This window comes from Tyto alba, unplaced genomic scaffold (assembly GCF_018691265.1).
Source record: "Tyto alba isolate M040663 unplaced genomic scaffold, T.alba_DEE_v4.0 Super-Scaffold_9, whole genome shotgun sequence".
Classification (NCBI taxonomy): Eukaryota; Metazoa; Chordata; class Aves; order Strigiformes; family Tytonidae; genus Tyto; species Tyto alba.
Genome location: NW_024881330.1, coordinates 38,576,769 through 38,599,521, shown reverse-complemented (window position 1 = coordinate 38,599,521; position 22,753 = coordinate 38,576,769). Strand labels below are relative to the sequence as shown.

Below are 22,753 nucleotides of genomic sequence, written 5' to 3'. Positions count from 1 at the left end.
GCCCTCATTAAGTATTGAAAGGCTGCAATGAGGTGTCCCCAGAGCCTTCTCTTCTCCAGGATGAACAAACCCAGCTCTCTCAGCCTTCCTTCACAAGAGAGATGTTCCAACCTTCTGATCATTCTTGTGGCCCTCCTCTGGATCTGCTCCAACAGATCCATGTCTTTCCTGTACTGGGAACCCCAAAGCTGCATGCAGTACTTCAGGTGGGGTCTCACCAGAATAGAGTGGAGGGGGAGAATGACCTCCCTCGACCTGCTGACCACGCTTCTTTTGATGCAGCCCAGGATGCAGTGGGCATCGTGGGCTGCAAGCACACGTTGCCTTGTTCATATCTAATTTTTCATCTACCAATATCCCCAAGTCCTTCTCTGCCTGGCTGCTTTCAATCCCTTCATCCCCCAGCCTGTATAGATATTGGGGATTGCCTTGACCCATGTGCAGGACCTTGCACTTGGTGTTGAATTTCTTGAGGTTCACATGGGCCAGCTCCTCAAGCCTCTCTCTTCCCAAACTCTGTTTTGTAAGTGGTCAGCCAAAACAATTGAAAGCAGAGGCAGTGTGTGTACTAGCAACTAAACAGTGTACACAGTCCATGTTCAGGCTCACTCTCTGCCTTTTATATTCGTTTTCCTAGAAGCGTGGTCTACCTGCTGAATCTCTAGTGAATATATCTTACTTTTACCTCTTACTGTATTGACATCTTTCCCTTACAAAAGAAAAAAAAAAATGTATCTTATTTAACTTTACAGTAACATTAAGTCTTTTATGTGAAAGCTCTTCAGGTCCTGTGATCTTTCATTTTTAAAACATCTTCAAGAATGATGTAGTAGGTGCCCCCCAGGCTGACTGCAGCACTAGGATGTTCCCATCTGGCCTGCCATCTTTTCTGCAGCAGACGGAGACCAGATGTTAAAGGAATTAAATTCACTGGGACAGCTGAACCCTTCTTCATGCCTTCAGAGCCCATCACAGAGAGAAGCACACCACTACTGTGCCTATCAAAGCTGGGTTGAGGACAGGAGGGCTGACAGAATTGTTTCTCCCCATGCCCTGGGTTGTTAGTGTCCAATCCAAAATCTTAAATGTTCCCCTTGCTTTCTGATTAAGCCTCTGAGCCACAAAGAAGTTTTCATGAGGCAGAACACAAACGACAATCACTCCTTGAGTGCCTACTTGCCCCTGGTTGAAACTCCTGATCTCACAATGCACAGGGAGCAATTTACCCAAACCTACATTTGGCATAGGATGAGGGTTGGTAGCCACAGCATGTAAACACAGAGCTGACAGGATCCAAATGTGTACATGGTCTTTCCCTACAATTTATTCTCATGTTTCTACCTTTTCAGTCTATTTGTCTCCTTCTAAGGAGTGGCCCGTTACCCCATAGGATTTTTGCAGCTGCTATTTCTGCTGCCATTGTCCTTTGTCAAAATATCTTCAAGCACAATGCCCATCCCTCTTCTGCCCTGTTTGTGGTGTGGTCTGACTTAACCCCAAAGGAAGGGTCCTAGCCAGGCTCCTTTCTCTGCTAACTAAAACCCAGTAACACATTTAAGTGCTTCAAAAGCAAGCACTGTCATTTATAAGACTCTCTGCCTTCTGCCTATCTTTCTCCTGCCACCCACTGTCTGCAAACACAGAGTGTAACCTTCTGCAGATGCCTTGGGGAGAGTTTCAGCTCTGCTGGGGACTTTAATCAGTCTTCTGTCTGACTTAAGGTCCTGGGTTTGCCATAGCTGCTGTACCCTGTGCTATAACTGTGTTTTAGGGGGCTGGCAGAGTTCTGATTCTCTCAGGGCTTAGGTCCAACTGCTCCATGTACCGCACCAGGAGCCGCTGCGCAGGACAGCCACGGGCTCCCATGGGCTTGTGCCAGAACCTTCAGATATATGTTCCCTCTGAGAAGAGGCACAGATTTGGGATGGAGTGCTTTGTGTGCAGGCAGCAGGGCAGGGCAAAACAGGTAAAAGGGCTCAGAAATATTCCGAAACAAAGGATGAGCCAGGTTCTGTGTGTGTCTAATAGCCGTTTCTAAACATGCCCTAACTGGGGTGAATCTCTTGATTAGTAACTCCAGGGAATGCAGGGCCCAGTTTCTCAGACTCCTGGCCCATGTGCTCTACCTACAGAGCAAAGTGCAGCCATCCCTCCTTGCTGACAGCCCTCGGATGAGGAGCTTGAGTGTGGTCTCCAGAGGGAAAGATCCCTCCTTGGTCCATCCTAGAACCAGTTTGACAATGGACAGGTCACAAATGCGATAAAGTACACTTTTGCTGAAGGAAATGCTGCCAGGGCATTAACTGAATGGCACTAAGACCAGCAAAGCTTATTAGAAAGGCTCAGGGAGCATGCTATTTTAAGGGTAAAAAATAAAGTAGCTTAGGGAGAGATTCCAGTGTGGATCCTCGAGGGAGATTTGCCCATCCCACAGTCTTGCCCTGGGATTGCACCGGTGCTACCGAGATCAGCCGCTGGCACCAGCTGAACAAGCACAGTTTGTGCCAGTTTCCTGGTGGGAGTGATTGATTAGAGCTGGTTGAGCTTGCTCTGTCCAGAGCAGGTGTGGAGCAAATTTGCCCTGACTCAGTCAATTAACTTTATCAGAGAATCAGAATCAACAGCGTGAATATGATAACAATGTGTTGCAGGCTCCATGCTTCCCACTGTGCCTGGTCTCACACTGCTGGTATAATCCTGAAGTTATCACTAAAAATGGTGCCCAAATCTTGTGATGTGGGGGCAAATTCTTCCCGTGCATGAGCAGGAGGTTAGTGAGCACTGAAGCTACACTCCTCGCTGTGGGCTTCACCTGATACACAGGAACAATTATCACTGCTGAAAGCATTTGAGTCTTTCTTTTATCTTTGGGTGCAGTTGTTTCATTTTGGTTTTTTACCTCAGGTGAGCAACACAGAGAACCTACCCTAAGAAGTAGGTGAATCCTGAAGGAAATCATATAGTACGGTACAAAGAAGAGAGGATAAATTTGGGAAAGCAAAACTTGGACCAAGAGGTTAAATGCCCATTTGCCCGAAGGTCAAATCTGATGTGTGTCGTGTAACAGAGAACATGTGTCTCCAGGGTGACTTGGGTTTATCAGAGCCGATGTCAGTGTTGGAGCCTCCATCTCCCATCTTTCTGCCATTACATTACATTTCTGCATAATTGCCTGTGGCCACAGGTTAAGAGAGGGAGGCAGGGAAAATCCCATGCCCTGCTTGGGAAGTCTAAAAGATGTGTCTCAGGGAAACTTTGGCAGTTCAAGCAAATATCCCTCCAAGTCCAATGGCTGGTCAGACCAGTATAGAATTGACCTTAGTGAACTCACCTCTCATAAAAACTGAGTGTCATTCTTCACTGAGCTCTTAATTCAGGGTTATTGACAAGAAGTAGATAACCAACCACCACATTAAACAGGACTTATTTCCTGTATTAACATGGTCTGATGTTATACATGTATAGGGCCAGGGATGTGAAAAGGCTGCCTATGACTCTTTCCCTGACAATGTCTCAGCTCACAAGTCCCCAGATTCAATCATCTTAAGTGTTTCGTAGATCAGATGCACCTAGCCTTGCCTCAAGCCACACTGTTTTCATGCCCATTTAAACTCAAATAAATCAAACCATAGTCCAAGCGGATGGCCAGGGAGAGAAATGCAGCCAATAATGAAGTAAATCAGTTTGAAATATGTTCAGATCTCTGTGCAAACTTGCCTCTTCAAAGATGACTGTCACCTTGGTGGGTTCAGCCCAGAGGTGCATGGAGCCCCTTGCCTCCAGCAGCCCTCTCCTGGAATAACCAAATAACTCTGCAAAGGAAACATCAGCCTCTGTGACAGCCTAAAATGGGACTAAGGATGGTAAAAGCTCTTGTCAGCCCCCAAGCATTCTCTGGTCACTTGGTCTTACCCTCAGAAAGGAAGCTGTGTGCAAGCTTTGTGGTACCTCGACTGTTCTTGGTAGATGAGGCTGTGTTGAAAAATACTCTGAAAGACAATGTTCCTCACAGAACTGAACTGTAGGGTTTTTTTTTCCATGGATAGCATTTGACCTCTGTCCTTATCCCATGCTGGGTCTTGCTGAGCGCTGGCAGCTTGATGGTTGGTCCTGGGTTTGAATGAAGGACCAGCTGAGCTACCAGCACAACGCAGAGCAACACCAAGGCTGCTGTAGGCACCCCCAGATGTCAGAGCTCAGCAGCTGGACATCTCAGGAGCACAGCAGGGTCCCTGCCCCACCTGCTCGTGCCTTGCTGCTTGTCCATCCCCTGCCAGTGTGGCTGCAGTGAGGTGGGATCCTTTAGTTTGCGCCGGCAGGCCACTGCCCACGCAGAATCGACAGCAGGACTGGGACCATAGCTGGCAGCATCCTCCTCTCTGGATTGAAAAGCAAGTTCAAATCCCCTTGCAATGATTTGGCTCAAAAATATCGTGAGCGAGTGTCACAGTGCTAATCAGAGGTAGGCACTGTTACAAGGAGCTCTCCTCTTGGTCGTGATCTCTGCTGTTATTAGAGGATCCTGTCACTTTTAAAATTAAGCAAGGCCATATGGTATATGAAGCAAGCAGGCAAGTGAGAAAGAAAAAGAGGTAGAAAAAGAGAGAAAGGGAAGGAAGGAAGGGAGGGAGGGAGGGAGGGAGGAAGGGAGGGAGGGAGGGAGGGAGGGAGGGAGGGAGGGAGGGAGGGAGGAGGGAGGGAGGGAGGGAGGGAGGGAGGGAGGGAGGGAGGGAGGGAGGAAGGAAGGAAGGAAGGAAGGAAGGAAGGAAGGAAGGAAGGAAGGAAGGAAGGAAGGAAGGAAGGAAGGAAGGAAGGAAGGAAGGAAGGAAGGAAGGAAGGAAGGAAGGAAGGAAGGAAGGAAGGAAGGAAGGAAGGAAGGAAGGAAGGAAGGAAGGAAGGAAGGAAGGAAGGAAGGAAGGAAGGAAGGAAGGAAGGAAGGAAGGAAGGAAGGAAGGAAGGAAGGAAGGAAGGAAGGAAGGAAGGAAGGAAGGAAGGAAGGAAGGAAGGAAGGAAGGAAGGAAGGAAGGAAGGAAGGAAGGAAGGAAGGAAGGAAGGAAGGAAGGAAGGAAGGAAGGAAGGAAGGAAGGAAGGAAGGAAGGAAGGAAGGAAGGAAGGAAGGAAGGAAGGAAGGAAGGAAGGAAGGAAGGAAGGAAGGAAGGAAGGAAGGAAGGAAGGAAGGAAGGAAGGAAGGAAGGAAGGAAGGAAGGAAGGAAGGAAGGAAGGAAGGAAGGAAGGAAGGAAGGAAGGAAGGAAGGAAGGAAGGAAGGAAGGAAGGAAGGAAGGAAGGAAGGAAGGAAGGAAGGAAGGAAGGAAGGAAGGAAGGAAGGAAGGAAGGAAGGAAGGAAGGAAGGAAGGAAGGAAGGAAGGAAGGAAGGAAGGAAGGAAGGAAGGAAGGAAGGAAGGAAGGAAGGAAGGAAGGAAGGAAGGAAGGAAGGAAGGAAGGAAGGAAGGAAGGAAGGAAGGAAGGAAGGAAGGAAGGAAGGAAGGAAGGAAGGAAGGAAGGAAGGAAGGAAGGAAGGAAGGAAGGAAGGAAGGAAGGAAGGAAGGAAGGAAGGAAGGAAGGAAGGAAGGAAGGAAGGAAGGAAGGAAGGAAGGAAGGAAGGAAGGAAGGAAGGAAGGAAGGAAGGAAGGAAGGAAGGAAGGAAGGAAGGAAGGAAGGAAGGAAGGAAGGAAGGAAGGAAGGAAGGAAGGAAGGAAGGAAGGAAGGAAGGAAGGAAGGAAGGAAGGAAGGAAGGAAGGAAGGAAGGAAGGAAGGAAGGAAGGAAGGAAGGAAGGAAGGAAGGAAGGAAGGAAGGAAGGAAGGAAGGAAGGAAGGAAGGAAGGAAGGAAGGAAGGAAGGAAGGAAGGAAGGAAGGAAGGAAGGAAGGAAGGAAGGAAGGAAGGAAGGAAGGAAGGAAGGAAGGAAGGAAGGAAGGAAGGAAGGAAGGAAGGAAGGAAGGAAGGAAGGAAGGAAGGAAGGAAGGAAGGAAGGAAGGAAGGAAGGAAGGAAGGAAGGAAGGAAGGAAGGAAGGAAGGAAGGAAGGAAGGAAGGAAGGAAGGAAGGAAGGAAGGAAGGAAGGAAGGAAGGAAGGAAGGAAGGAAGGAAGGAAGGAAGGAAGGAAGGAAGGAAGGAAGGAAGGAAGGAAGGAAGGAAGGAAGGAAGGAAGGAAGGAAGGAAGGAAGGAAGGAAGGAAGGAAGGAAGGAAGGAAGGAAGGAAGGAAGGAAGGAAGGAAGGAAGGAAGGAAGGAAGGAAGGAAGGAAGGAAGGAAGGAAGGAAGGAAGGAAGGAAGGAAGGAAGGAAGGAAGGAAGGAAGGAAATCACTGAGCTAAGTTACTTCCCCTTTTTTGTTGCATGCCATTTCCCGAGACCAGGCTGTAGCCAGAATCACTGTATTGTACTACAGTGAAGCCAAACAGAAATAATACCCAGGAGAAAAAATGTGATCTAAAAAAGGGAGAAGTTCTCCTACCTTGTATTATGTGCAATTCCAGGCAGTGTAACAGTGAAACATGAGCTGATATCTCTGTTTCTGTGAACATGCTATGTTTTAGAGGATGTTGCTCTCATAGCTTCTAAACTTTGCGACATAAACAGCAAACCTAATTCTGAAAAAAGCACCTACCACAGCTGATTACCATAACCAGGAGCACACACCTTTAAATCAAAAGTCAGTTGAGTTGGAAAAGGTTTAAGTTTTTTCAATAAATTACTTTTTATAATGACTATAAAAGTTATATAGTACACAGAGACTTGCTAGAGGTAGATACTTTACTGTACCTGAATTGCTGGGAATACTTCCTGGGACATAAAGCTGACAATCAGACATCTGAGTGTGTTTGAAAAACATCATCTACCAAAAGATTAAAGTATGAATTTAGCGAAGTAATCCAGGTAGGAAATTCTTTGTTCTTTCTTGTTACTTATCATGGCAACTGAAGGGATATAATGGGAAATGAGCTTATACTTTAATTGAGAAATAGTTGAAATATAGAAATAATCTGAGAATGAAATTATTTTTCACTGTTAAATATATGGATTTTGACTCTTACTGAACTATATTTCAGCACATTTTTGTATTTTATGCCCATGATAAGTTGTTAAACACATAAAATTGCCTTATTTATAGAGTATAACAGCATTGCTAGAGATAGCGACTACATTTTTCAATGTAGCAACTACTTAGATGTGCATAGATTCTAGATGAACTTTTAATTACAAGGGGAGGAAGGGAATTGCTAGGAATAAAAATGGTTTGTTATTCTACAAAGAAGGGAACAAAAGGAGTAATGATCCTAAATTAGCAAAAGTACTGAACTTCATTTTTAAAATAAAATAAAGTACGGTTAGGAAAAATGACCTTGTAGCTAGTATTGTTGAGAGAAGGTCATAGGGAAGGTTGACGAGAAGAAAACTAAGGATGTGAAACTGAGCATATCTCTGTGATGTGCAGCATGGGGAGGAAAGGGAATTAACTAATGAACGTATCCAAACTACTAACAATTATTTTAAAGTGTTCTGGAGAATTAGTGAGCTCTAAGAGGTCTGAAAAGAAAGGGGAGCATGTTACTGGTCTTTAAAAATGGCAGGGGAAGAGGAAGAGAAAGAGTGAACCTGCCATCTACCATCTGGTAAGCCTAACTTCAGTCTGCAGTAATATAGTGGAAAAAATATTAAAAGGTAAAAATCCTAAGCACTTAGGGGAGAATGGTTCCACAACCAATAAACAGCATGGATTTATAAGGAATGGAAGAAACGTACACGCAAGCATTTTTTTCTTCCTATAATTGCAAAGTGGTGACTGAAGGGAATACAGTAGGTACAATATACGTGCCTACTAACATATAGATTTGGATGTATGGGCTTCAGTAAATTAAATGAGATCTAGCAGTGTGACCAAAAAAAAAAAAAATCCAATGTAATTTTTGGGCTTCTAACACAGAGGCATCGTGTCATGTACCCAGAAGTGATAGATGTCTCTCTCAGTATACAATACTGATGAGATAGCACCTCGACTACTGCTTTCAGATTTAAGTACTTTCAGTACCAATAAAGGTGAACTGGAAGGAGTTCAAGAAGTGTGGAAGGAAAAGGAAAGGCCTATAGAAACTGTTTGGCGATGAAATAGTAACTGAAAATAAACAACTATAGCGTGGCCAAAAAAAGAGTGGGAAGAGTAAGCACAGTGTCACATTTCTTACAGTGGAAAGTTTCCAGTGGATGGAAAATAGAGTCAGATGCAAGAGTGAAAGCTGGACAGGGAATAAATATTAACTGTACATGGCCAGAGCTCTGGCCTCTGCCCCTGCTGAGACCCACCCAGACATTTGTTGGGGGGTGTTTGAAAGGAAAGAATAAGGACTTACTCTGAGGCCTGGAAACAAGAGGGAAGCACTCAGAGCTGTGTGAGGCAGAATTTAGGCTGAAATAGATAAATAAGCATAACAGGCAGCTCTGTCGATCCAGGGAATGGTTTGCTAAGGGGAGCTACACCTGGTTTGGCTGAAGCAGAAGTGCACACACATGGGGAACCATGTGCATGGGGAGGGGAATGGGTCTTCTTTGGGGAAGGGCAAGAAAGGAAGGATAGAAAAGAGGGAGAGAAAAAAGGGAGGAAGGGAGGAAGGAAGGAAGTGAATTGTGGTAGAATTTTAAATAATTTTATCCCAAAGAAATAACTATTTCGTTCCCCATGCCAAAACAACGCTGCAGCGTTATTTTACATTTCCAGGTAGTTTTGGCTGGTTGTTTTTTTTTTTTTTTTAAGCATTTCCAGGTAATTTTCTATGTCTCCAGCCCCACGTCGATTTTTCCTCCCACCGCCAACACCCACCCCGCCGCCTCCGAGGTGGGCCGTGCATTCCTCCCGCTGCCCAGGAGATGGTGCTGTGGATTTTGGATCGGGAGCGCAGCTACCGGGGCCGGCTGGCCGGTAGGTCCCCGCAGAGCCCAGAGGAGACCCACCGGCCATCCGGCGGGTCTCAGCGGGGACCCTCAGGTGCCGTTGATCCCTCTGCAGCCCTCCAAACCGGTCCCCACGCCCCCCCCCCCCCCCCCCCCCCGCGAAAGGCATGGCTGGGGTGTGGGGGTGGCATCCCTCACCCCAAGACAGCTCAACTCTTCTGCGCTGTCAAGTCCTTCAATGCAGTTTTATTTCTCCTCCTGCAAAGGATGCTTTCCTCCGATTCTCAGCCCCTCGCCACACAAATACACACACCCCCCCACCTCCCCACACACCCCCCCAGCCCGGCTGCACACACGCACCCTCCACGTCCCACCACCCTGCCCGATCCCCCTGGCCCCGGGGAGCAGGGAGCTGGGGCGGGCGTCCCGTGGGGCTGAGAGCATCGCCCCCTTCTCCTCCCCAACACGCGGGCCCGAGCCCCCCCGTGGGCTGCCGGGCCCCCGTCTGCTGCTGGAAATACTTCCCAGGCTGGGAAATCACCGGCCTCCTGGGGCTGCCTCTGGCCAGACACCTCTGAGGAGGTTTGCACCGCGATGGAGCTGTCATATTCTTTCTTTTTACTGTCTTTTCTTCACCTTGAACTTAAATAAAGTTTGCTTGAGAGTGAAGACAACACAGAAGCAGCTGCGGCAAACGCAAGCCCTCGCCGGCACTCGACTTAGAGCTGGAAAAGCCGGGCAGACCCTGCAGCTGGGGCTGCCCACCCACCCCCCCACCCCCCCGCGCTGGATTTGGGGGTGGCGGGGGGAAAATTCGTCTCCTGGCTCTGCTCTCTCCCAGACTCGGCGTCCCGGGGGCTGGAGGGCTCGGGGCTGAGCCGCTGGAAGAAGGACCGGGAATTTGCGGGTGATCCCAAGCCCTCAGCTCGCTGCGGGGACCGTCCTGCCGTGCCTCTGCCCGGAGCGGGCAGGGAGGGGGCTGCCTTCATCTATCTGAAACCTGCCTCACCAGCATTCAGCTCCTGGGCGCCTTTAGGGAAAATCTGGAGAGCGTCCTTCCCCCCGGAGGCTTTTCAGCAGACGGGAAGCCCAGCCCTGGGGAGAGGGAAAGGGGGTTTTAACTTCCCTCCCAGGTGGGGAGCAGAATAAAATGACTCTCGAGTAGATCTTGCAAAAGACGCCAGGGAAAATTGGCGACCCCTGAGCTGCCGGCTCTCAGCTGTGTTCTGGGACGCTGCAGGCTCCTGGCCACCCCTGCCCCCGTCTCCCGCCCCACGCGGGACGGCCCACGCCCGGCCGCTCACGGCGGAGGCTGCGTGATGCTCCAGAGCGGCCGGCTCTGTCCCTGCCCGCAGACCCCTCTGCAGCTGGGCTCCGGGCTGCTCCTTTCCCGAAATCCTGACCCGGGCGGAGTGGAGCCGGTGGCAGAGGGCTACGGGGCAATTAAACCAGGTAACGAGACGCTGGGCAGATGTGTTTTCATGGAGCTGTAAGATAAACGCAGTGTTAAATGCCTGACAACTTCCCAGAAGCAATCAGCAAAAGTTTACGAGTGCATAAACCTCAAAGACTATTCCTCGGTATTTTTATAAGCCCCGCATTTAAAGCTTCTATAAATTCTTCTGCCTGCTTCCAAACTAAAGTTCCCGTAGACTATTAAACATCCACTTCTTCGGGAGGGGGGGGGGAGAGACAGAGCACAACAGGCAGGACCGGGGGGAGGCGAGAGGGGGTCTCTTTTTGTCTCCTCCACTTTCCCTAACCCTCAAACCACCCCCTAAGCTAAAGTTTGGAAGAAAGTTGGCTTCACTAAAGCACAAGTCACAGATGAACGCAACGGCGAGATGACCGGGATACATCCCTGTCTTAAGAACAGGGGGCAGACCCATAAAGAAAGGGAAAGGAAAGGATGAAGAGAAATAAAAGAAAAAAAGCGAGGTGGATGGAAGGACGGGCAGAGGCAGGGACAAGCGCATAAACAGATCCACAGGCAGATGAGCAGCAGGCGGGCTGGCGGGTGGACAGGGACGAGCAGAAAGCTGAGACGAAGAGACAGAAATTCCAAACGCAGAGCGCCTATCTTGACCGAAGGCAGCCGAGGACAAGAGGAGGCGGCCGGGACCTCCTGGACGTGGCCGCGATGTCCCCCCGTCCCCCCCCGCCCCGACGGCGCGGCCCGGCAGCGCCCGCCGCCCCTCGGGGCAAGCTGCAGCCCCGGGGCAAGCAGCCCCGCCGCCGGCGGAGCGGGAGCGTACGCCGTCCCCCAAAATTGCAGGCAAAAAAGAGGGGAGGTAGCGCTAGTGAACCCACAGATCAGCGGGAGAGATCGAGGCCGAGACCTCCGTCTTCGAAGGGATAAGCTGCGAGGGACGAAATGTTCCCGCTAACCATCAAATTACAGTAAGAGCATCCGCCAGCCTGAAGTGACCACATGAGTTTCACAAGTTGGATACTGAACAGGTTAAATAATAATAAAAAACCAAACCAACCCCCCTATTGCGATTATAAAGCCCTTTGTTTACGATCCCATGGAAAATTAAGTTGCTAATTGGAAAACAATAAACCTAAAATGCCTTTGGATTAATAATGATAGAGGTTAACGGTGGCATCCCTTGGAAAGGGGGAGGGGAGCGAGGCGCCCGGTGACTGTGCGCTTGGACGGCGACCAGGGACAAGCGCAGCAGCCAAACGGGGCTGGGGGGGGCGGACGGGGGGCGAGATTTCCTCCCCCCCCCCCCCCCCCCCCCCCCGCCCCCTCCTCTTCGGAGGACTCGGCTTGTATGTTCGCCTCTGATCCGGAGACACGAGGTGAGGAAGGTCTGTATTGTAGTCATGTCCTCGCTAGATGAAATCTCAGTCAATTACTTTGAAATCTGCAGCTTGGCTTCTTTTCATTCTTTCCAGGTGAAAATTCAAACGTTTTCTGTTGTCGCCTGGTCCTTTCTTTCCTGAAACAAGGCACCCAACTGTTCTGATATTACCATTCAAAAACAGGTTCTGTGGCAAACCTCATTTGTGAATCTATTACAGAGATTAATAGATTATTTCTCCTTTTTCAACTAATTCTCAGTGGGGAAATTTAACCATATGGTAAGGAGAGAATTAGAATTTCATCACATTAGAGCAAAATGTAATGAAAAGAGTCCAACACCTGGGGCCAACTCCGAAAGACACAATTAAAAGGTTTTTAATGAAACCAGAGAAACCAAAAAATTTCATAGCCTTCAGTAATTCTGCCACATAAGAATGATTTACTGGAAGTGTTGGGAAATATTGTTTTTACTGATGTCATAAGGATGAAAACCTGCCACTAAATACTCTGAGCGCTAAGAGTAAAGCGAGAGCGAGCTGCTCGCCTCGAGCTGTAGAGGAGCAGTGGGACAAAAATTCAAACCAACCCTGGGGTTGCCACTTCAGCTTCTAGGAGAGAGCAGAAAGAGCGTGTGTTCGGCTCCGAGGAGAAGCCCCGGGAGGGGAGCAGGGGGGGTAACCGGGGCGCTGGGGCCGCTCTCGCCCCGGCACCGGCATCCCGGCGTTGGGGAGCGGAGCGGGGTGCTCCCGCCGAGGGAGGCAGGCACGGACGGAGCTGCGAAGAGTTGGTCAATCACAATAAATAAATAATAATTTAAAAAAAAAAAAAAAAAAAAAGAAAAGTTTGGTGGGTTTTGCCCTTTCTCACCCCTCCCTCCCTCCTTCCTCCCCAGATCGGTTCATTTTCAAGGTAACTGATGGGGCTTTTTTTTTTTTTTTTTTTTTTTTTTTTTTTTTTAATAGGGACACGGGGGATAATCACACGAAAGCGGCAATCTGCTACTTGAAAAAGGCTAAAGGGAGGAGGAGAGAAACCACCCCGTAGTTTGGTCTCCGTTTGCTGGGGGGGGGTGTGGGGGGGAGGTGGAAAGTGGGGGCTGGGGACCATTCGCCTGCTAGGGAAGCAAGGTGGACTTTGTCGGCGGGCAGGAGTGGGCACGGCTGTTCGGGTTGGTCTGGGTTTAAAATTTTTTTTTTATTATTATTATTTTTTTTTTATTTATTTATTTCTTTCCCAGGCGAGCCTTGTCGCGAAGACGGGTGGGGGTGGGAGGGGGCTATAAGTTAATGTAAATGCAGGGGGTGGGTGGGCTGGGGTGGGGGGAGAGGGTGTCACTCCTGACTCCACGGCTAAGTTAGCAGAAGTCTGCTGGCAGCACTCGGAAGGGGACGTGTCGAAGCGGGCTTTTTCTGCAGTGCAGGGTTGTAATTTGCTGAAGGAGGCAAAGAACATCCTTCGATCTAAGTAGGGCTTTTAGTGTGCTCATTGATGAGTGAAAGTCGCCACACATGTCAAGCTAAAGGCAGTTGTTGGGTTACTAACAGGACACAACGTCTTGCAAACATATGCGTTAAGCTGTGTATACAGATGGCAGGGAGAATAATGGAGCAGGCGCCTCTTATAAAGCTCTAGCTGCTGCCTGTCTTCAGACCTGGGAAATGAAACTATTCAGACTCAGGGCCAGATAGCGCCGGGGATTGTTTGTTACCGTTTTAATCCTATTAATTAAAACGTTAACCTGATTGGGTAGAAAGCTCTGTCCCAACAGGCGAGTCTTCTTCATAATAACCTACTCTCAGAGATAATGATGTAAAAGACTCCCCCGTCTGCGGCGGCTGCTGGTTGATGGGTCCGGAAATCTCTTGAAGGTGAATCCAAGCAAGATAAACGGTGGAAGCGGCTCCGCTGGCAGCGCACAATGCCCCAGCGCGGCGCCTGCTGAGGGCGAGCCGGAGCCGGAGCCGGAGCCGGAGCCGGAGCCGGAGCCGGAGCCGGAGCCGGAGCCACAACCGCCGCCGGAGCCGCCGCCGGAGCCGGGGCAGCCGCGGCGCCGGGCACGGAGCAGCCCCGGCGGGAGCCGGGGGGCCGATTTCTGCCAGCGGGACGCCGGGGAGCCGCCCGCCGCGGCGCGGAGCCTTGGAGGAGCGGGCCGGGAGCTGAGGGGGGCGGAGGAGGCGGAGGCGGAGGCGAGCGGGGCGCCGATGGAGCGGGCGCTGGGGCTGCCCGCAGAAGAGGACCTCTTCCACAAGAGCCTCGCCGCCTCGGCCAAGCGCATGGAGTCCGCCTTCCGCTCGCCCCCGGGGCTCGACCTCTCCCACCCCCGCGACCGCCAGCCCTCGCCGCTCGCCTGCTACGAGGCGGCGGAGCCCGAGGGGCTGCTGCAGCCCGGCGTCGGCGGCGACCCGCTGGCGCTGCCGCCGGGCTCCGTCTGCGTCAAGTACGGCGAGAGCGCCAGCCGCAGCTCGGTGGCCGAGAGCAGCGGCGGCGAGCAGAGCCCCGACGACGACAGCGACGGCCGCTGCGAGCTGGTGCTGCGCGGCGCCGGGGGGGACCCGCGCGTCGCCTCGCCGGCGGCGGGCGGCGGCGGCGGCGGCGGCGGCGGGGGGGGCGGCGGGGGGCTGAAGGCGGCCGAGGGAGGCTGCTCCAACAGCCACGGGCACGGCGGCAGCAAGAAGTCCAAGGAGCAGAAGGCGCTGCGCCTCAACATCAACGCGCGGGAGCGGCGGCGGATGCACGACCTGAACGACGCGCTGGACGAGCTGCGGGCGGTGATCCCCTACGCGCACAGCCCCTCGGTGAGGAAGCTCTCCAAGATCGCCACGCTCCTCCTGGCCAAGAACTACATCCTGATGCAGGCGCAGGCCCTGGAGGAGATGCGGCGCCTGGTGGCTTATCTCAACCAGGGCCAGGCCATCTCCGCCGCCTCCCTGCCCAGCTCGGCGGCGGCGGCGGCGGCGGCGGCGGCCGCGCTGCACCCCGCGCTCGGCGCCTACGAGCAGGCGGCCGGGTACCCCTTCAGCGCCGGGCTGCCCCCCGCCACCTCCTGCCCGGAGAAATGTGCCATTTTCAACAGCGTCTCCTCCAGCCTCTGCAAACAGTGCACGGAGAAGCCTTAAGCGCCGCCGCCCTTGCCGCCCCCCCCCGCCGCCGCCGCGGCCCCGGGGAGCGGCGACGGCCCCGGCTCCGGGCCGGGGGGCGCGGGGGCGGCGGAGGGGACTGAGCGCTGCCCGGCCCCCGCCGCCCGGCCTCGCCTCGCCTCCCTCTGCAAATCGGGTTTTGCCGAGACGGGACCGCGGCGGCAGCCGGCGGGCGTGCGGCGCCGGGGAGGGGGCGCGGGGCCCGGGGCGCCGCGGGGAGGAAGCCCCGGCCCGGGGACGGGGACGGGGGGGGGTGTGGGGGGGTTGGGGACGGGGGGGGGTCGCCGCTCTCGCCGGGCGCCCGCTGCGCGGCCGGACAAAGGAGAGGCCGGGAGGGGAGCCGGGGCTAGCGGCGGGGAGGGGGACGGAGAGAGACCCCCCCCACACCCCATTCCCCCCCCCCCCCCCCCCCGGCCCCGGCGGCGGGAAGGGACCGCAGCGACCCGGGCGCGGAGGTGGATGGGACAAATCAGAGAGGGCACTTGAACATAGATTTTTTTTTTTAATTATTATTATTATTATTATTAGCAGTATTATTATTATTATTCTGAGCCAGGAAACAAAACAAACTTGAAATGTAAACTTATTATTTAAGCGACTCGCAGAAACAAAGAGACTGGACCATTGCTATGGAAGACTTTGTATTTTTTATCGTCTCTCAACTTTGATCCTGTGAAAATGCGCAAAGTTTGGTGAGAGTGATTTGAAAAAAAAAAAAAATCGAGAGAGTTAAAAAAAAAAAAAAAAGACAAAAATAACCGATCAAAACCCCGACTCCGTGTGGCTGAAAGTATCGCATTTTTAAAAGAAATATTTATGTGCACCTTGTTTCTTTCCACTTTGCAATGATGTATAAACAAGACATGCTATTTATTTGTTATTCTTTAAATGACCCTTCCACGCCAACAATATTTATCATGTGTTAAGGTCACGGGTCTTATGTGCAGTTACTTTAAATGCTTCTAAAATTCTGTTTATGGATTAACTTAAACTGTGTGCCAAGTGTTTAAAACGTTTATTTGCCAACAACGTATAACCAGAAATGTTGATGTATCCGAGCTGCTTAGGTTTATGAAAGGTCATCTGGATTTTAAGTTGCATCATCCCTGTATTTAAATTGAGCTTTAATAAATTGCTTCAGTCCAAAAATTACAGGAAAGGTGTATTCTTAATTGCTCAACCAACTGATTTTTGGAAGGATATTCTTTGCATTATAACAGGTAATAGCTATTTACTTTAACAAGGCATCAGAGCAATAGCTGCTACAAGAACACTTGTCAAGCCAATGTTTTCCCAGGCGCTGTGTTTTCAAAGGTATAATTTAAACCGCTTTTAATGTGTATGTAAATTATTCTGACTGTGGATGATTATTTAAGTTAAAATACTTTAAAATACTTTAGGCTGATTTACAGAGCGCGTGGAATTCTTTTTTTTTTTTTTTTTTTTTTTTCAGGGCGGGGGGGTGTGGGTGGGTGGGCTTTTTTTTTTTTTGAAGAAAAACGAGAGATGAAAAGCAAGAAGTAGCTATTTACCCAAAGTGAGCCTTCAGTTTGAGTTTGCATGGCTGGGTGGCTGTCTCTCTGCCATTTGTAAATCAAGATTTTTTTTTTTTTTTCCCTTTTTTTCTTTCTTTTTTTTTTTTTTTTTTTTTTTTTCAAAAACGAGTCCTGCTATTTTCCACTCCTTGCAGACAATACAAATTCGGACTGTCAGGTTGGATGGCAAAATAGGAGCCATGATGGATCTGTTGGCAGGTCACGGATGTGTAAAGAGTGATATATATTAAATAGGTCAATCAAATTATGACAGCAATGTACGATCGTTTGTATGTGTATCTATGTCGGAAAGAATCTTTATTAAAATATTTTGAACAAACGCTTGCATTACGCTGTGCTTTGTTAAGCATGTATCTCCAGATTTGAGGAGGTGGAGGGGGGTGGCGGGTGGTTTCCTTGCTCTGAAGGCTGCCCTGCCGCCCCCCCCCCCCCACTCCCGGCTCAGGGTGTCCCAGGGAGGGGGGGGGGCGAGAAGTTTTTCCCCGCTGCGCGTTCCTCCCGCGCCCGTGGCGGGCGGACCCCGGCGGTGCGGGGCAGCCGTGGGGCAGCGCCGGGCCCTGACCCACCCGTCCCGCGGCTCCACGCACGCCTCTGACCCCGGGTGTGCCCCGGGCTGAGCTGCAGAACCACCCCACACCCCCCCCCCGTCCCCGTCTCCTCCCTATCCCTCCCTCACCCCCCCAAGTTTTGGAGCCGCCCCTCCCCTCGTGAACACTCCACCCTGCCCCAAACCCGAGGGCCGGGGGGGGGGCAGGCAGCCCCCCAAAGCTGCCCGTCCTGCGCTGGGCCGGGCCGGGCCGGGGGTGCCGGCCTCGCCGGGGTCCCCCCTCCCTTCGGGGGGCCCGGGCTGGCTCCGGGGGTCCGCGGAGCCGCCACTCCCAACGGCACCACCACAGGCGGGGGAAGGAGGATAAATATTTTCTGCTCCACTTCCCATCAAAAAAGATTAATCAGAACCTGTAACTTTTCAGGAAACATAACTGTAAAGTGCCACGGAGCTGTGGGAAGGCAGCCCAGAGAGGGTGGGCAGATCAGCCCCCAGGCGCAAGGAGAAGCGTCTCTCAGCATTTACTAGACAAAGGCTGGGTGCGTCTAATTATGATTATTAAAACAATTTCCATGACGATGTCTAATATTATGTTAATTTGAAAACAACTGTGTATGAAAACTGTCGACTATAATACCTAAATTCATTTAATGAAACACATCGTTAAGGCAATTAAACCTCCTGGATGTGATTAAGGAACATAATTACGACACTGTTCTGCGCCATAATTGGGTGTCTTTAATCAAGGGGTAAAGTGATCAGCAACACAGCCATTAGTTTGTATTGTTCTGTCTCTGCTGTCCATCATTCTGATTAGGAATTAACCACCGCCACCAGCTTGGCGTGGTGCGTGCCTCTGTGTGTGTGTGTGTGTGTGAGTGTGTGTTCGTGCATATAACATCGCAGGGCACATTTGCTGCAAGATTTACCGCTTAATATCTCTGGCGACCGAGCACAGGGCTTCCCGGAGAGGTTCCCCTGGAAGGCGTGGGCACTGCTCGGCTCTGGACACCCGTGGGGCGGGGTGGGGGGGGCGCAAGCGAGAGTCCCAGCAAACTCCTTGGCACGGCCGGGACCTGGGCCGGGGGGAAGGCAGGAGGCTCGGGGCTGGGGCGGTGTGTGTGTGGTGTCCCACGCTCTGCCTCCCGGCTCCCGTGGGCTGCGTGTGCGGGCCCGGAGGGAGCGAGGGCGGCCGCTGCCGCCCGTGGCACCGCGAGCGGTTTCCCCGTTCACCCCTCGCTTGCCTCCTCTTCGGAGCGGCGGGAAGGAGGAATGCAAACTCTTTTCTTAAATTTCATTCATTTATTTCCCACCCCCCCCCTCCCCATTCCTAGCTACCGGCTGCCTCCCCGCTCTGCGCTCCCTTTGCTTCCTCCTTGCTTGCTTCGGAGGGGGGTGGGAGAGGGGTCTCTGCCGGGTAGAGCTGCTGCCACTCGCGACCCCTCGCCCCTGTCCCTGGGCACCCAGCGGCCCCGCCGGGAAGCGACACGGAGCCGCCGGGCCGGTCCCTGGGCAGGTCTCGCCAATGCGAGCGCCGTGGGTGTCGGGGGTGGGGGGAGGAGAGAGGCTCCCCCGCCCCTCTTAACGCTTGATATATCACTTAAGCAGAAACGATACATGTCCCCCTTCAAAAGAGCTTCCTTCCCCGTTTCCAACCGCCCCACCGAAGCGGGATCTCCCCCAGGCTCCTCCGAGGGCTCCCGCTGCCCCCGCCGCCCAGCCCGGCTCCCTTCCCCCGGCCCCGTACCCCGGCTCGGAGCCTGGAATTGTCCCAGCATGAGTGACATTGGCTTTCCTAATGTAATGACTTATGAAAGATATAATCATGTGTTAAATTGAATCCTCCGCTTAACTGTTAATGGTGTGCTCTGGGCACATTTACGTATTAGATGCTATGGTAACTAATTACCACTAGAAGAAGGGATAATACACTTTCCAGACTTTGACAAATAATTATGAGTGTTCACATCCCTGCTAGCAGCAGTTGCAGCGGATCTGCTGGAATGAGTAAGTGAATAAATGAATGGGTAAGTGAACTTGTGTGCATGGAGGGGACTAGATAATGGATAGTGGTCAAGTGAGTTTTCTTATTAAAACCTTTAATGAAAATGTGATTTAGGGTGGAAGGGGAAAAAAAAGTGCGACGCTGCCTCTAAACGTAATTAAATCGCGTAATATAAACATCAGAAACATAAATAAGTTTGCTTTTAATTAAAACGCAGCAGTCAAAGTAAATTATCCACGTGCTCGGAAACTTTACAGCAATTAACGCTTTTTTTTTTTTTTTTTTTTTTTGGTGGTGGCGGTTGGGGGGATTGTTGTTGGGGGGGGGGGGGGGGGGGAGGGGGGAGCTGTGTAAAATAAATGAGCCGGGACTCCGCGACTCCCTCCAGGATCATTTGTAACTTTGATCGCACCCGCTGCCAACAGGCCGGAGGGATCCCGAGGCGTTAATCAGACGGCGGAGCAGCTCCTTGTCGGAGCGGGACAAAACTTGGGGGGAGCGGCGCTGGGCTCCGTGCCGGCCCCCCCCCCCGCCCTCCCCCGCTCCCTCCGGGGGCCGTTACCGCCCGCCGGGGCAGGACCCCCGCCTCGGGGGGGGGGTGTGTGGGGGGGGGCGGGGGGGTCTGGAGCTAGCGAAGCCCACCTGAGGCTTGGCGCTGGCTCCCTGCGAAGCGTTAGGCTCGGTTTAGGTAGGCGCCGCCGGGGTTAAGCTGCTCCTGGCCGCCGGCCCCCGGTTCCATCCCGGCCCGGGCAGGAGAGGAGCCGCCGGGAGCGGGATCCAGCGGGGCTGCCCCGGCCCCGAGCCGGGTCCCGGGGCTCCCGGCAACCGGCCGGCGGCCGCAGGGACATCTGCTAAAGGAGCAAAGAACCGCAACCAGCCCCAGTTCCCCGCGGTCACTCAGCAGCTCGGTGTCACCCAGCCTCCCCCTCCCCCAGAGCGCTCCGCAGGGGGGATTTGGCTGGTTCTCCAGCCTCGGGAAGGGTTAAATCCTTCCCCGAGCCCCTAGTTGCCCTTGTCCTCTCAACCTGATTCAGAGACGTGTAATAAAATATGAAGCAAATTTATGGTCTGTTTCGAGCACTTTACTGCTGTATTTTTAAATTCATATATGCACATACAAGAACTATGATCTGTGAATAATTTGAAATGCTATAGGAAAATGATGCATTTTAGATCAAACATAACCGTTTTCTTACATAATTGTCTCGGATTAAAATAAAAAGAAAGATACATTTCGAACAGAGACAAAGCTGAAAATCTAATGACAGCCATAAACTGCTAGACAGCCATAAATTAACGTCTTCATCAAACACTGAAGGGATCAGTGCTTATCTAAATCAACAATTATTTCTTCTGAGAAGTTGCAGAACAGATTGCCCCTCTAATACTATTTTTAAATCCTCATAATTGAGGATTAGGGGCAAACAATCGCCTTTCCGGAGCAAACCTCCTCTCCGCCAGCCGAAGCCCTCCAAACTCACCGAACACCCAGACCGGTTCCCCAGGAGGGTCCGCGGGGGGTCCCGGTCCCCTGCTCCCACCCCAGCACCCCTGGAAGAGCGGGCTGCTTTTAGGAAGGGGCGGCGGGAGTCTCTGCTCGCCTCTCTCCCCTTTTCCCCGCACCCCATCCCTTTCCGCCTGATTTTTTTTTTTTTTTTTTTTTCGAGGGGGTCGGAGGAGACGGGAGCGCAAACGGGCGCCGGGAGCCCGGCGGGGCGGGCGCGGCTGGGCCGGTCCCCCCCCCCCGCGGGACCGGGGCGCACCGGGGCGGTATCCCCCAGCCCAACCGTGTGTGTGTCCCCCCCCCGCCCCCCCCCCCCTCCGCCGCGCCTCCATCAGTCCCGAGCCCAACTAACGCCCATCCACTTTTCAGGTTCCGAGCTTTAGCGAGGCGGCAGCTCTCTCCACTGCAGCTCTACCTGCCACGCCGGGCTGGCGAGAGGCTGCTGTAAAGATCGCGTTTTTAGCAGGCAACTGGCAAATGCGTGGAGAAGATAGCCGAATCACTGGGTCACGAGATGGAAATGAGACAGGGAGAGACTTGGTGCCTGTAGGAGGTTAGCGACTGAACTATTTGGAAGAAAGAGGCAGCTGGAAAGATGAGCTGGTAGGAAAGAAGTCGCTGTCAAAAGTCATCACAGGGTGTTTGCTTACTGTGTTTCACTCTCCCTGTAGCCAGAACCTAGACTTTTCTTCAACTTTGCTCTACACATAGCTGCTGTTTGGGGAAAAAAAAAAAACCCAAACAAACCAACACATCAGTGTCAAAATCGGTTTAACAAAATCTTGCAAGACAGAATCCTGCAAGGCTCCTAGCAGGAACAGCTGAAGCTTAGGCTTCTTTTGATTGTTTATTTTGGTGTAAATAGTTTTGAAGACAAGCACATTTCTGCTATTACAAATGATGTATTTACGCAACCTCGGTACCTGAGATCCTAGGCAAGCCTGATGCATGGGATAGGCGATGCAGACACCGTACTGGTTTGTATGAGGATGAAGATCCCACTACAGTTCAATTCTTTGCTTTCACAAGAAAATGGAACATTTACCAAATTTTCGATGCTTCTATATACGCAGCATCCATTTCTTCATACTTATTACTATTTATAAACATAGACAATAACTTAAGGCTCACGATACTTTCCTCAGTGTAGTTTTAAGGGCTGTTTTTGTAATGAGGTAATTTTTCTGAAATGTTGTGGGTATCAAGACATGACTAGCCAGGGTACAGAGGCTGGTTTAGGTAACAGGCAGGAAAAGACTTCACTTTCTGTGAAGCACTGTCCAACAGTTAAAATAGCTCTATTCATGTGAACTAAGCATATGTCATGCACAGATTGATGGCTCAAATAATTTTAAAATACAGTGCACTGTAAGTAACAACAAAAAAACATCTAGTGTCAAACCAAGTATTAGATATAATACAGTGTTAGGAGGTCTTATTAATTCTCCTCCTCCCCACCACCCCTCAAGCTATCTTTCAGACCGTCATAGAAAGCTCAATCTGAAATGTGCCCTTCAAGAAATCTCAAACAATGCCACTTTTTATTTACAAACTTCAGTAACTTCTAATATAATCTGGAGTAAAAGCAACTGTACGGTTACAAACACATTTATTAAACGCAGGAAAATGCTGCAGGTCTATCTTCTCTAGGACGTATCTTCAACAACCCTCACAGACATACCTGACAAGCATTTCTGCATGAAGAAATGAAGAACACTGATATCTTTAGAGTGCAGCCTTCATATTAAATGCCTACTTGTAGGACTCAGTAGCTACAGTGATACCTAAAAAAGCCAAACTGTGCTTGGCTGGTGCAGTGCTGTATATTGTAACAGTTTTCAGTCATTTCGCCTTTTAAAATGAATGATCTGTGAGGACAGAATATCTTACGCTGGGTAGTGCATCTTGTACTACGCAGAGGTTTGCAAAAGGAAAAGCTTAGGAGCTGTATTTGGGTATCATTAGTGGATTGTAGATCTTTTTACTAATTTTGAATAATGTCCTGAGAATGTCAGAAGTACCTTTTTTTTTTTTTTTTTTTTTTTCCTTTTTCTTTCTCATTTGATAAGAACCAGCTTAAGTTTGAGGGGGGGTAAACCAGACTTGATCATTTCATAAATTCAGAGGAGTTGCTCCATGCTAGTGCTGAATTAAAGGCTTTTTTTCCTTACAGAAATATCCTTCAAGATCAAGTAACAGAAAAATGCGGTATGCTGAATAATTAATTTAAAAGATGAAAGCAATAGTTGTGAATCTGTAAGAAAAGTGAAATGTAAACTGGAAAAAAATACCATGGACAGTCATTCAATA

The 22,753-nt window shown here is 51.0% G+C and overlaps 1 protein-coding gene across 1 annotated transcript; it reads left to right on the top strand.

Moving 5' to 3' along the window:
* Positions 1-12,843: 12,843 nt before the first annotated feature.
* BHLHE22 (basic helix-loop-helix family member e22) lies at positions 12,844-15,056 on the top strand. The gene is made up of 2 exons (XM_042786327.1): positions 12,844-12,862; positions 13,463-15,056. Exon 2 carries the CDS (start codon positions 13,896-13,898, stop codon positions 14,808-14,810), a length of 915 nt encoding a protein of 304 aa, XP_042642261.1. The 5' UTR covers positions 12,844-12,862; positions 13,463-13,895; the 3' UTR covers positions 14,811-15,056.
* The last annotated feature ends 7,697 nt before the right edge of the window (positions 15,057-22,753 follow it).